Genomic DNA, 15,216 nt, shown 5'->3' with positions numbered 1-15,216 from the left:
ATTTGCCAGAATATTAATATATTCCCCAGAGTTCATTTTTCCATCAATAAAAACTAATTTCCCCATTCCGAAATACAAAAAACAGCCCTAAACAAGAACTTTCCCTCCACCAAACTTAAAACTAGGTATTATCTTCGCATATCTCAACTTATTTCCTTTTTTTCTGTATTGATACATTCGTCTTGAATGGGAAAAAAGTTCAAAACTACATTTGTCGGAGAAAATAACTTTCCTTTATCCGTTGTCGGAAATTGCAAGAAATTTTTTAGATATTCCATATTTTTTAATATTTTTGAACAATATTTTTTGAACTTAGAAAGCAATATTTTTTGAACTTAGAAATGGTCGTTTCTTTACAACTCGTCCATACAAACCTTTTGAGTTTAGAATTCTTGTTATTGTGCGTGCTGAGACTTTTTTGTGTAATTTTTTCCATTTCTGAAGACAAGGTAGCTGCGGTTCGAAAATTATCAGTTGATAATGATAAAAGAATCCTAATTTCATCTTGACTGAAGTTGGGTGGCCTTCTAGATCCAGCCTTTCTGCACGTAATCCCGGTTTTTAGATATTTTTTAACAAAATCCCAAACAGTTGTCTTCGGTATATTTACAATGTCCGAAATCATTTTATAGGAGAAATTTTGATTATATAAAGATATAATTTGTCCTTTTTTGAAATTATTCGTTTCTGTCTAATAAAAATTGTATTCTGCGAGCTGAACAAAATACCGTTCGGAATTCTTTGTCACTAGAAAACACGTTTCTGCTTTAATTTTGAAAATTATATGTTCGAATATATATTTAAATATATAAATAGTTAAAATAATACAAATAAAGAAGCTCAAATAAATTATTTTATTAAAAATGATTAAAAATTTTGCTAAAAATTAAGTGTTCGGATTTTAATGTCGAGGGGTGTATTCACTCTCAATGTAAAGACTCTTTTCTAATGGATCAATTATAAAGCCTATTAACGACATGAACAATAATAAATTAATAGTTAATCAGAAACGAAGCAGATCTCACTCCAGCTCGCTGATATCCACTCTCCTTCTCTTGGAAGAAGAGCCTACTTCCGGCTGCCTCTTACTCCCCATTACCACATCTGATTCCACCATTGCATCTTCTTTAGCATTCATTGGGCTGTCTTCACCATTGCATGCCATCTCCACAAACCGGTTGGAAGCAGAAGCGTATTCTTTACCAGATACCTTCATTCCGTGCTTGTGTTCGATCATCATACTCTCGAGCGTTCTTTTCAGTAAAACCGATTGGATGTATGTCCCCGTTCCTGCTTCAATAGATAGTTTCTTCATATAATTTTTGAAGCATTTCGAGACAACTCCATCCCATGTCATAACCACAGGAATTATTTTTACTTGACAACTATACAGAAGCGAAAGCTCACTTGCCAGTAGATCATACTTGTGACACTTTTCAACTTCCACTTACTTCCACTTGTGAAGTAATACCCACTTCAATTAGATTTATTTCGTTTTTGATTTTGTCGTGGACAAAAATATCTGGCTTGTTGTATTCTACTTTTGTTTTGGTGTGGATTGTTGTATCAACTCTGATTTCAACTTTTCCCGTCGACAGTGTCGACTGAACAGAATGTCCCTTCAATCGTCTTGCTTTTTTAAGTCCATACATTCGGCACAAGTTAAGGTGACTACACTTCACAACTTCATTGTGTTTCCGGAGATAATCACTGTTGAGCATTTTACCACACTGAGTAGCCAAGTGATTAACAGTTTTCTTGCTTTTCTTACAATGATTGCATAATGAGCCAGCGGATGCAAAGAACAAGTTTCGATCTTTCAAAAGACAATACAATGCTTCGCTTCGTGGCCCATTATTTCTATTAGATAGCCAGTATGAGGATGCAGGTAAATCAACATTAGGTTCATCCATACATTTGAAGAGCACAGAGTGTAGTACTTTAGAACTAATTTTCTTTTGTAAATATTGTATCTGACTGAACTTTAGAGACTCAATAGTAATACTCTTCTTATCAATAATTGCATATTTAGAGGATAGAAATCCTGCGATCATAGCCAAATGCCATTTATTCATTTTAATTACACGCAGAATCCCCGCCCTCCCTAAGCATATTATTAAAAGCACTCTCAAGAAGTCATGAAACTAATTAAGCTTTCCTTGTGCCGCGTGAACAACAATACTGTTACACAACCTTCTCCAGGTACCTCTCCTCTTTGCCAATTCTCTCAGGTTGTCGAGATCATCAGCAGTTTCGAGTTTCCTCCCAATAATTTTGAGATCCTGATTTAGCACCGATGGAAGTGCTGTCCTTGGTCTTCCTCGGAATGCGTCTCCGCATTGCATGAAATATGTTTCCATAGCAATGTTAGCAGGAGTGGCGACGTCCGTCCGCAGAATGTGGCCAAATAGCCTCCATCGTGATTTCAGGATTTCGATCGAAAGAATTTCTGAGTTGCATAATTTGTATAGGTTGTCGTTTGTGATCTTCTGCGGGTAGCGGATGTTGAGTGCTGCACGTAATTGAGATCTATGAAAACTGTCTAGTTTCTGATTTTCTAGTTTTGTGAGTCCCCAGGTTCCACAGTTGTAAGTAAGGATTGGCAATACAAACGAGTTGTATATCCTTATTTTCATTTTTCCAATTAGCTTCTTTTTAGTTCCCCATAAAGACATAAGCTTTCTAAAGGCTCCATTTAAAAAGATTTTCCTTCGGGTAACATCCTCTGTGTCTTTCAGGAGCGTTTCCAACTTTTTGTGCCTTTTCCATGATTCATCAATGCGGCTTTCCGATCGGCTTAAGGATAAATATTCTGTTTTTTCGGTGTTCACAGTGAGAAACCATTTTTCGAATTTGCCATGTATATATATTTGAGAATTTCTCTGTCGTCTGACACAAAGTCCATGTCGTCTGCGTAGGATATCTCATAATAATCATTTTTTATAACTGATTTAAAGTCCCTCAAAGCGGCTTCAAGATACACAATAAAAAGCACGGAAGATAGCGAGTCTCCTTGTGGAACACCCCGTGTTGTTTCGAAGTATCTTGATGTCGTCTTTCCGACTTTAACGGTGAGTTGGGTGTTCACTAGGAGAAGGTTTATCATTCTTGTTTTGTCTGAATGAAGGAAGCTCTTTAATACTTCCATAAGGAGCCCTCTGTGAATGGAGTCGAAGGCCCGAGTCATGTCTACCACAAAAATTTCAATACACTTTTTATATTTTTGGCACAGGACACCAGTCCATCTGTATGTCCAAATTACATCAGCTGTTGATCTTCCCTCTTTGCATTTTTTCTTTTAAATTCAGAGATTTAGAGCAAATGTTAATTATCAGCACTTATTTTTTCTGATCGAAATAACCTGTATTTTGATGAACTTAGAAAAATGGTAAAAAAACACAAGGGAAAAACAGAATTTTAATTGTTTTCAGGTAAAAAAAAGAGTGGCAAATCATAAAGGTTGTAAATTTGAGAGATGATTTATTTTAATTATAATTAAAAAAATTTTTTATGTTGAAACTGAAATCGTATAGATTTTCAAAATTTTACGGTTGTGAACCCCCGTTTGAAAACCAGCCCTTTAATTTTGCACTATAAAACTCCCTAATAGAATTTTTCGTATTTCATTCTAACCGTACTCGTATAAAATGACATCAGAATGTTTTACTATTTTTTTAAAATGAAATTTTTTAAATAAATTTCCCTCCTTATCTTCAACTTTTTTGTTATCCCCATTTTTTCAATAACTTTATGTCGTATAGCGGCATCGTCGATGTGCTAAATTTGTATTAAAATCTTTTTTTAGAAACAGAATCATTGCTCTATATATGGTTTTCATTATTTTTTCATCTCCCTTGTTTTTTCATTTTTTCTGCTCCTTTGATAGTATTTTTCAATGCATCACGACATACCTATTTTATCAAAATGAATAACATATTCTACTTAACCTGCAGCAAAAACGCAATGAGATTATTTATATGATCGTCATCTATTTTTAAAGAATAGTGATACTAATTAAAAAGTAGACAAGGAGGTTTTAATGTTGTATTGTAGATGATTGTATTGGATCTGAAAACCATTGTTCCAAGAAATGCCCAATACCTCTCGAATGTTCTCTCAGATGCACTTGTTGAAGACAATCACTTTATAATTGACTGGTTATTATTAATAGCACATCCGCGACAAAAAAGTCAATCTTCTCGTCGATTGTGCTAGTCAATTATAAAAGTGGGATCTTGTACGCCTGAAGACCTGCATTCATTAATTAACTCTTTCATCCATTTTTACAATCTTCTCCTCTGTAAGAACTTCTTTTGCATTGAAAATTAAACAATGTTGAAGCAGACATTGCACTTATACAATGTAAGTTAGAGCCTCTCGAATTTGGAGTAATGACAAAAGAACGAAATCCTATTTTTGATCTTCCTTCTTTTCTCTTACAATATAAATTAAAATTGGATTCATCGATCCAAATTAAAGTTCTTCCAGCAGACCTTGCTTTAAACAAGCAATCCAAATAATATATTCTTTTTTCTTTATTTTCAGGTGAATTTACATTTGCAACTATTGGTCGACAGGTTTTTAGAAAAATTAATTCCACATCAAACCAATTTTTTACTGTTGTGACCGACACAGACATTGAATAATTATTTCGTATTTTCTCCGCACATTCTTTCAAAGTGACTTGAGGATCAGCTTCAATCCAACTGATTAATTCATTTATATTTATTTGATTTTTTTGAATGTCTTTTACCTCCTCTTGGATGTCTTTCTTTCCTTTATTTTCAATCCAATGATGAGCTGTTCTCAAATTAACTCTAAGAGAGGAGCATAGAGACTGCCAATCGCCAAAATTTTCATGTGCTTCAATTATTATTTTTTTGTATCATCATTGTACTTGCGATATCTTGTTTTTTCAGCCATCAAAAAATGTTCGATGTATTTTGACGAAAAATTTCTTATATGCAAAATTGACTTTGTTAATTGCAAATTTAAAGGTTGTTATTAACAAATTGATTTTTGCAGATGACATTTGAAGTATGTAATTGACAAATTGATTTTTGCAGATGACACTTGAAGTATGTAATTGACAAATTGATTTTTGCAGATGACACTTTTTTTTTTTTTTTTAACAATTAACACCGAAAATAGTTAAGTTCCAGCGGCGAGGACGCAGTGTGCGTTGCCCCGAACAATGGCCAGGCCGATGCGCTGGCGGAACCAGAGGCTCTCTCTCGAGTCCTTGAGCCTTCTCCCGATGGACTGCCCGACCTCTTTGAGGAACGAGTCAGTCTCCTTTCCTGCAACTCCAGCGGTCTCCAGAGCGATTGCCGTAACGCGGTAGCGGTCCGCGAGCGAAGATTATTTATGTATTTTTATCTTTTCGGCGTGGTTTGCAGCCGAACAAGGGTTTGCCGCAGAAGAATGGATCCTCGATTTCGAAAAGGTATCCACAACGGTGACATCCCATACAAGGGCCTTCCCCGACGAGTACGGGAATATTGTCATCCCGTCAGGCCTTTTGCCATCTCCCCGATCGAGTCCGACCGGTTCGAGGAGGCACGAATGGCCCGCCATTTCGAGACCGGCCTTTACGATTTCATTGAGGGCCTTGTGTCTGTGTTCCCTGCCTGCGCTCCTCTTGCAGGAAAGTGGGTGCAGTCCCTTTTCGTCAACGTCCTCACCGCATCTGCAGCGGTGTTTTGCACAAACATCCAGGCCGAGACGGTGAGCCACTCCGATGCGTATGGCAGCATCGTCTAGCCACGTCCCGATGCTGGAGAGAGGAAGAGCATTCAGCCAGCTGCCAGAGTGAGGGGCGGATGCCGCACGAAGGCATGCCAGGCGGTGTTGATCAAGGGTTGCCGAGAGCTCAGACACACGCGCTCGGCATGCAATAGAGTCCCAGGCACGTTGGGAGGAGAAATCTTCGGGCCTCTCAGAAAAGGAGCGATCCCAGGTAATGAGCCCATCCGAAAAAGCACCATCCAGGCAAGATCCGAAAGAGTTGAGTAGGATCTCAGAGGCCAGGTTGTTGCACATCGAAAGGGAGGATAGATATGCCGGAAGTGCCACATCGGATGCAGTGCGGATTCCCGCGCCTCCGAATCTCAATGGGAGCGAGCATTGGGCCCATCCAGGACCATCGAGGTGTACATTGAGGACGGATTCGGCAGTCTTTTTCAGGATTACGTCGTATGCGGCGAGTAGGTCCATATGCAGGAAGCAGGGATTGCTCCTGAGGGTGAAAATGAGTTTCGGCATGTGAATGCTGTTCTTCAAGAGGAAAAAGGCAGTGTGCGAGGACAAGATAGAGAGATTTGTAGAAAGTCTTTGGAAGTGTTCAGCTTTGGCGGAAAGCATGGATTGGAGCTTCGTGTAGGACAGGGATCCACCGAGAAAGGTGACATCATCGATTGGGGTAACGTTCGCACAAGGCAGGGTTGCTCTGAGGCGGGCCACAGCGGATCGGAAGTCGGCCTCCGAACACGAGACATTAATGATCTCGGTCTTCTTCGCGTTGACCGAGAGGCCGAGGGTAGCCAGTGCTGGTACGATGTGTTCGACATCCCGAATAACGTGGTCAGCATGGCCACCCAATGTGGCATCATCAAGATACCACAGATTGAATTGAGAGACAGCAAGGCGAGCTGCCTCATCGATTGTCAACGCGAAGAGGAGTGGCCCTAGCGGATCACCCTGTTGCACGCCGGTCTCCGAACGGATGATCTCATTCCCGTATACAAGACTGCTCTCCGAGCCGTAGGCAAGCGAGACAAGATTGATTATTTCTGGTACTCTTCGAGCGCATGTTTCCAAAATAGCATCCCGGCGCACGCTGTTGAAAGCGTTGGTGATATCAAGCTTCACAGCAATAAAATCGGTAGTAACTCGTTGCCCCATGTAGAAGAACCCCCTGGTAGCGTGAACGGCTCCTTCGCAGCCGCCACGCACACCAACACCGACTTGCGTAGGCGAAAGCTCGGCCCCAATTCTCGTTGCAACCCTTCTGGCAGAAACTTTTCCGCAGAGCCTTCTGAAGTAATTGCCAACCGCTATTGGGCGGACACCTCCGTCCGGTTTTTGAAAAGCGTGAAGGTGGGCAGCGAAAAAGAGATTCCTCGCGAAGAGGGGGATCTTTCCGTCGATGATCCTTCCGACCAGTTTCGTGATTGTACACAAGAGCCGAGAGCCGGATTCCCCGGTGATCGCAGAAGTCATATCCTTGATATGCCCCGGCCGAAGGCCGTCAATTCCCCCGCTGCTGCTCGCTCCGAAAGATCTGATTCCCGACAGAACTTCTTCCTCAGTGATGATCATCAGTGTGGGGCTTCGGGGGGGAGTCCAAGGCCTTAGGTCTTCAGGGGCCGGCGGATGCTTTGACCTCAGCAAAGTTGATGTTCTGGACGTACACTCGGCAACAGAGTCCCCGGAGCACAAGACACGGAGGGCAGCTCTCACGTCTCCTTCGAGGAGCTTTCGATTCACCCGATCGATCATCCTGGCGTCCTGTCCGATGCCATTTTCGCATAACCCGGACTTCCTCTGAGAGGAGGGAAGAGGGAAGGGTAGGACAAGATTGTCGCATTCCTCGCCGAAAGAAACTGCCCGAGACTTAATTGCGGACGAGATTCCCTTGCCGGGAATGGTCGGCTCGTGCTTGTTTCCAAGGACGAGAGGTGCAAACAGGAAGATACGGAACCACGGGAGGTCTTCTTCGGAACTGAGTGCTTCTGAGATAATTTGTTCGAGGCAGGAAGCGACCGTCAGGCGGGCTTGTTTGGGAATGCGGAGAGGGATGTCTCTTGTGCCACGAAGCGAAGACAGGGACAGAATAAATTCTTCAGTCGAGAGATTGTGGCGGGTAGTAGTACGAGAGGGTCGCCGATTTGGCCCAGCGCCCTTTGAGTTGAAGAGGCAGCGGGCACAGTGCCATGCGCCCAAGGCACTTGCAGTCGCCTTAGACAAAGATACACAGCTCAGGTGGAAATGGGCATTGCAGAGGGCGCAGTGGATTCCCCGTTTGCGGGGGTTTGACACGAGGCACGACTGACATACTGTCGGGGAGCGAGTGAACTGTTCAGGTTTTTTCATAGTTCGATTTTCTTCAGAGTTTGTCATATATTTCACACAGATCGAGAAGCGTTTAAAAACAACAACAACAACGCACGTTGGTTATCACGTTCTTCCAGATGACACTTGAAGTTTGTAATTGACAAATCAGCCAACCTGGCCGAAACGCTAAAAATCAAGAAATACAGTGCATTATCTCACCGCCATATCTTTGCCCCGATCGAAGTGGATTTTTGCAGATGACATTTGAAGTTTGTAATTGTCAAATTGACTTGAAAATGGTATAGTTTTCTTTAAAGCATGTTGCAGCTTATGTTTAAATTCAGTTATTACAAAATAGATATCTATACAATAATAAAATTGTTTTAAAGTTGTATTCTATGTAGATTTCATTTTCTTTCTCATCATTTTTTTGTAGTATTATTCATATCCAATTTACAAGTTAACCACAAAGTAAATCAAATAAAAATACTAGTGCAGGAAAAAATCTGTTGCGAGCTTCTCATCAGTTATCTCATCTTCTCATCCTTTATAGCCGGTAAATATGGACTTTTTAATGACTGAAAAAGCATTATGCTGAAGATTTCAAAAGATGCATAATGCCTATTATGAAAAAACCGAAATTTAGCCTATCTAAAATCCACCATGCATTGAATATAATGACGCTATCCATGAATATTTTGAAGATACATTAATAACTTCATTATCTTCCAGATTGAAATTTTTCAAAAACCTTGGAAATTTATATTTCCCAATTAATAAAGGAAACATTTTTTCATTCACGGAATTGCAACAAAATAAAACAGCCATTTTTTACTTTTACTTTCTTGATTTCACGAATTGTATAACTATAGACCTAACAAATGATTTCGATGAAAGAAGTTTGAAATATAGTGCCATTTTGTCACAATTAAACACGTTCTTAGGTCCATAAGTTCGAGATAATAATACTGGTCAAAAAAGGCAACAATGACTATTCAGACGACTTTTTGCCTCTCCATGAATAGTTTTGAATTATAGTTCATACCTTTTTCAAAAGGGTCCAACCATATATTCGATTCTTTAAATGAGTTTAAGTCGAGTCCTTGGGTGATTTTTAACATAATATTTTGTCACATGCACAACGCGCACTACGCCCTGAGCGCACATTATTGATTCGCTAATAAATAATGATTGATAAACATATGGGTGTATATAATTATACAAAAGTTCAGCACCGGATGAAAAAATTCTGCCAAAACTTTTATACTGAAATAATAAAATATAATATGAGGTTAAAATTAGCTTATAAATTTAATATTGTAATTATTTTTAATTTTATTATCTATTATCTGTTTTTATGTCATTTAATAAATTTTACAAAGAACTCAGATACAAAAAAGATGATTCGTTATGCTACTGGAACTTGAATTTTTATTAAGTTCTTACCTTTTTTACAAAAAGTTTCACACTGCGATATCGGTGTTTAACTCTCAAATTGAAACAAATTTTTAATAAAATTCAAAAAATTAATTAATTTTTTTTTTTAAGGCGATGAATTTGAATTTTATCTTTTGAGCCATCTTTTTTCTCAATCTCAGCATAGTTATTTGAAAAATCTGAACAATTTTAACCGGAGAACCATATGGACTTTCAAATTTATTTAATTTTAGTGAAGGATTCGTTCCAAAATCCTTTTTATTCGGACCTATATTTATAAATTTTTATAGAAAACCCTATCTCCCAATTTAAAATCATTTTTATTTCGATGAACAGACATTTTTTTATTTATTCTACGATAATAAGGTGAGTTGATATCGATTGGTCTGAAATTTATTTTAAATTTCGACGATTCAATGTTATTAGACGTTTTTAAACTTGTTTCATCAAAAAATTTGACGATTATTTAATACCTTGGGTTGCACAAATTTTGCTAAACTCTTCTTCGAATTGTTGGAATCGTTCATGTTCGGCATTTTCTAAATCAATTTCTAAATTTTTTTTTTTTTTTTGAGGAAGTTATATGTAATTGACAAATAGTTATTAACTAACTAAATTTCAACTAAATTTCTAAATTATGACCAAAAATAAATACCTCTTGATTCACTAAAAGGATATTCTGGAACTATTGCATTAAATCCTGGAATTCCCCTGAATCTCATAAAGGGAGTTTCACCTATTTTTACAGAATAGTTTAAAACCCGTAGAAGAATGAGTAGAGAGGTTATACCAGATAACTGCATCTCCAATACAGTTAATCCACTTTTTGGTACTATCCTCAGATAACATTTTCGAGATTTTGCGTGTAATCGTTTGGTTGAATCGCTCAATGATCCCTTGACTGCGTGAATTGTTAGGCCTTCCGTAAATTTGGAGAATGTTGTATTTTCCACACAAGTCAGTAAGGTAAGAATTCTTGAACTCTGTCCCATTATCTGTTTGTAGATATAGACATGGTCCATGCTCGATAAATATATCTTGAATATTTTTTGAAACCTCGAGTCCAGATTTATTTTTTAGCTTTCTTGTGAATCCATATTTGCTGTATACATCAATACAAGTTAACAGCCATGAAAAAGAATCATTGGAACTAGAAAATCTAAAATAATCAGAAAAAGCACCTTTTAAGATCGATTAAATCCATTTGAAACCTTTCATTTGGTTTATTAGCAAAAACGTGAAATTCTGTATCATGGTCCTTTAAAGGTCCAGAAAAGCGGCAAATGTCACAGTTGATAACAACATCACGGACGATTTCACGTTTAATAAAAAAAAATCTTTGCCTACACAATCTCTCAAGTTCATTTTGACAGGAATGGCTAACTTCGTGAATTCCTTGACAAAGTCTTCTCATTTTTTCATGATCATCAGAAGTAATAACTAATTTGTGACTCCCGTTTTCAACACGATAATAAAGGCAGTCATTTAATAGTATAAAAGATTTTGACTTGGTCAAAAGCCTTCTTTCCTGATATCTATTTCTTGTCTTTACATCGATCCCTTGGAGAATCGACTTGATTTGATCATATTCATTGTTATTTCTTATATAACTTCTTTTGTTTTGGAAAACCAAATGTGAACAATCCATAGTATATATTATTATAAAGCACTTTCGGAAAAGTCATAAGTTAATTAAGCTTTCCTTGTGCCACCATTGAAATTCTCCCGGTCATGCGTCTCCAGGCTCTCCGGTCAGTTGCGATCGTCCTGAGTGAGTCGAGATCATCGCCATTTTTCAGTTTTTTATTAATTCCAGCTAGATCTTCATTTAGCGTGGTAGCCAGAGTGACCCTGGGTCTTCCACGGAAGTCTCCTTTGGAATGGGCAAAGTAGTTTTCCATCGCGATATTCGGCGGAGTGAGGCTGTCAAGTCTTAATATGTGTCCAAAGAGTCGCCATCTGGACTCCAGGATGTCCATAGAGATCGGTCTCGAATTGCATCTTTTGTATAGGGTGGAATTTGCTATTTTCCTTGAGAATTGCATGTTTATCACTCTTCTCAGTTGGTTCCGATGAAATCGGTCCAAATTGTTCATATCGGTCTTACTGATTCCCCACGTCGATCCATTGTACATTAGGACTGGGACAACAAATGTGTTGTATATTTTAAGTTTTGTCTTTGAATTTAGCTTCTTTAGGCGCCAGATGTTCATAAACTTATTGTATGTGGCAATTGATAGTATTTTTCTGTGCATAATGTCTTCAGAGTCCCCTAAGAGAGATCCGACTTTTTTTTGTCTTCTCCAGGGCTCATCATGAGTTCGTTCAGATAGTATATAGCGTGCGTAATATTTAATTAAAATTTGATGAAAAAAAGATATTAACAAATTAATAAATATATTATAATATTTTTAAAGTGCCATTTGTGTCATTATATTCAATAATTTCGAAAAAATTTATAAAAATTACAATATGACTAATCGATAATGTGCGCTCAGGGCGTAGTGCGCGTTGTGCATGCGACATATTTTTTTAACAATGTTCCCGAAACTGGAATTTAATAATCGTTTAAATCTTGGAAAGCTGAGAAAACTAGCTTGTTTATCTCCGATAAATTAGAAAAGTTTAAATCAATTTTTATTGACTGGTCCGAAGAATAATTATCCTGACTTTGATCAAAAAACAGGTGACATAATTTTTGACATTTTGATTGGCCTTATCGTCAAAAAAGGAGTTGGTATGCTCGTACACTGGACGTCTCATTAATGTTAACCGGTTGAATTCACTTTGTTTGCTCAAATAGACTTACGATATTGAATGTTATTTAATTTATTTTCTAATTATTTTAAAAATGTTTACGGCAATCCGCCTACTCAACAGGAAAAAACAAACTAACAAACTCAAAATCCATGACAGCAATGGAAGATTCATCACAAATCCCAAAGAGCAGGCTGAATATATAGCCTCGTATTTCGAGAGATATTAACCGCTCACGGAGAAATATCCGATTACACCAGCGGATACACCACTCATCTCAGCCTACCTATCACCACCGGTGAAGTATCAACTGCAATAGCCAAACTTAAAAATGGCCGCTCCTCTGGACGGACGCTGGAATAAATTCAGAACTGTTTAAATACGGACCGCCTGCACTAACAGACAACTGGCGGAGCTACTCAATGGTATGTTTATGAAAAAGGAATTCCTCGGTCTTGATTCCGGATTATTAATACCGATCCAAAAGCCTAACAAGCAGGCTGGGCCTGTCGAAAATCTACGCCCTATAATCTTGCTAAACACCTTACGGAAACTTTTGGGATTAGTTACACTGAACCGAATAAGAGAACAAGTGGACAACTATCTATCCCCGAGTCATAGTGGATTTAGGACAGGAAGATCCACCGCCGATGCTGTTGGGCCCACAAGTGGTACTGCGCTATCACCCAGAGATACAAAAGTGCAACAACAGTCCTGGGAATAGACCTGTCTAGGGCCTTTGACACGGTACGCCGTGGTCTACTCCTCAAAATACTGGAACAATTCCTGGACCCTGACTCTGTCAATATGATAAGAGTACTACTATCGAACACAAAGCTCAAGGTGCGGGTCGGCACGGCGTTTTCCCGTGAATTCACGTGCAACGTCGGTACCCCTCAGGGAGACGCCCTCTCGCCGTTGCTATTCGTGATCTATCTGGAGACGGCACTACGAGACCTTCGAAAATTCTATGCTGGCAATATCGTCGAAATTGTATATGCAGATGACGTCGACTTCGTGTCAGACGACAAATCGGCCTTACTTCGACTCCTTGAAGTGGCACCTGCTGAGCTGAACAGATGGTTCCTTAAAATGAACGTTGGAAAAACCGACATCGTTGAAATCATGAGGATGGAGAGCAGCTCAAGTGAAGCCTGGCGCAAAACGAACAAACTCGGTTCTCTACTTGGGGACGGCCATGATATTGTCAGAAGAAAGGCTCTCGCTTGGGCCACGATGAACAAGATAAAGAAAGAGTGGATCGGCAAACGACGACTCTGTACGTCACTTCGTCTGAGGATGTATGAAGCCTTTGTCAAACCAATCCTGACATATAATTCGGCGACCTGGGGAATGTCTAGTACTGAACAACGTGGACTCGATTCTTTTCACCGCAGGCAACTTAGATCCCTACTGGGATTGAACTGGCCTATAAGAATCAACCAGGAATCGCTATACAATATGCAGAACTGGCCCTCTGAGTGTGGAAATCGTTAATATGCGGTGGAGGTTATTTGGCCATATTCTACGAATGGACATGCTTGCCCCAGCTAACATAGCAATGGAGGGCTACTTCCTGAAAGAGGGATCGAGCTTCCGTGGACGTCCACGTGTTACGCTGCCGGAAACACTTGACGGAGACCTGAAATGTGTGAAGAAAAGGCTAAGGAGTGGTGAGGATCTGGACGAGCTGAGGAAACTCGCTCACGACAGAGGAGGTTGGAGGAGGCTGGTTCAAAGGATTGTTTTTAATGCTGCACGAGTAAAATTATAACTAATATGATTCTACGTATGTGCAATAAAAGGTAACCCGTTTTTAAACCAATAATAAATTAATAGTTAATCAGAAACTAAGCAGATCTCACTCCAGCTCGCTGATATCCACTCTCCTTCTCTTGGAAGAGAGTCTACTTCCAGCTGCCTCTTACTCCCCACTACCACATCTGATTCAACCATTGCATCTTCTTTAGCATTCATTGGGTCGTCTTCATTTTTGCATGCCATCTCCACATACCGGTTGGAAGCAGAAGCGTATTCTTCACCAGATACCTTCATTCCGTGCTTGTGTTCGATCATCATACTCTCGAGCGTTCTTTTCAGTACAACGGATTGGATGTATGTCCTCGTTCCTGCTTCAATAGATAGTTTCTTCATATAATTTTTGAAGCATTTCGAGACAACTCCATCCATGTCATAACCACAGGAATTATTTTACTTGACAGCTATACAGAAGCGAAAGCTCACTTGCCAATAGGTCATACTTGTGACACTTTTCAACCTCCACTTGCTTGAGGCGATCCTGTGAAGTAATACCCACTTCAATTAGATTTATTTCGTTTCTGACTTTGTCGTGGACAAAGATATCTGGCTTGTTATATTCTACTTTTGTTTCGGTGAGAATTGTACAATCAACCCTGATTTCAACTTTTCCCGTCGACAGTGTTGACTGAACAGAATGTCCCTTCAATCGTCTTGCTTTTTTGAGTCCATACATTCGGCACAAGTTAAGGTGGATACACTTCACAACTTCGTTGTGTCTCCGGAGATAATCACTGTTGAGCATTTTACCACACTGAGTAGCCATGTGGTCAACAGTTTTCTTGCTTTTCTTACAATGATTGCATAATGAGTCAGCGGATGCAAAGAACAAGTTTCGATCTTGCAGAAGACAATACAATGCTTCGCTTCGTGGCCCATTATTTCCATTAGATAGCCATTCTGAGGATGCAGGTAAATCAACATTAGGTTCATCCACACATTTGAAAAGCACAGAATGTAGTGCTTTAGAACTAATTTTCTTTTGTAAATATTGTATCTGACTGGACTTTAGAGACTCCATAGTAATACTCTTCTTATCAATAATTGCATATTTGGAGGATAGAAATCCTGCGATCATAGCCAAATGCCATTTATTCATTTTAATTACACGCAGAATCCCCGCCCTCCGTAAGCATATAGTTGACATAT

The 15,216-nt window shown here is 39.1% G+C and overlaps 1 protein-coding gene across 1 annotated transcript; it reads right to left on the bottom strand.

The window, feature by feature from the left end:
• Window positions 1-14,455: 14,455 nt before the first annotated feature.
• Window positions 14,456-15,166, bottom strand: LOC115228858. The gene has a single exon (XM_029799328.1). It carries the CDS (start codon window positions 15,164-15,166, stop codon window positions 14,456-14,458), a length of 711 nt encoding a protein of 236 aa, XP_029655188.1.
• Window positions 15,167-15,216: the final 50 nt, after the last annotated feature.

This window comes from Octopus sinensis, unplaced genomic scaffold, assembly GCF_006345805.1.
Source record: "Octopus sinensis unplaced genomic scaffold, ASM634580v1 Contig11126, whole genome shotgun sequence".
Classification (NCBI taxonomy): domain Eukaryota; kingdom Metazoa; phylum Mollusca; class Cephalopoda; order Octopoda; family Octopodidae; genus Octopus; species Octopus sinensis.
The sequence above is the reverse complement of the archived record's forward strand: the minus strand, read 5'-3'. Positions and strand labels throughout refer to the sequence as shown.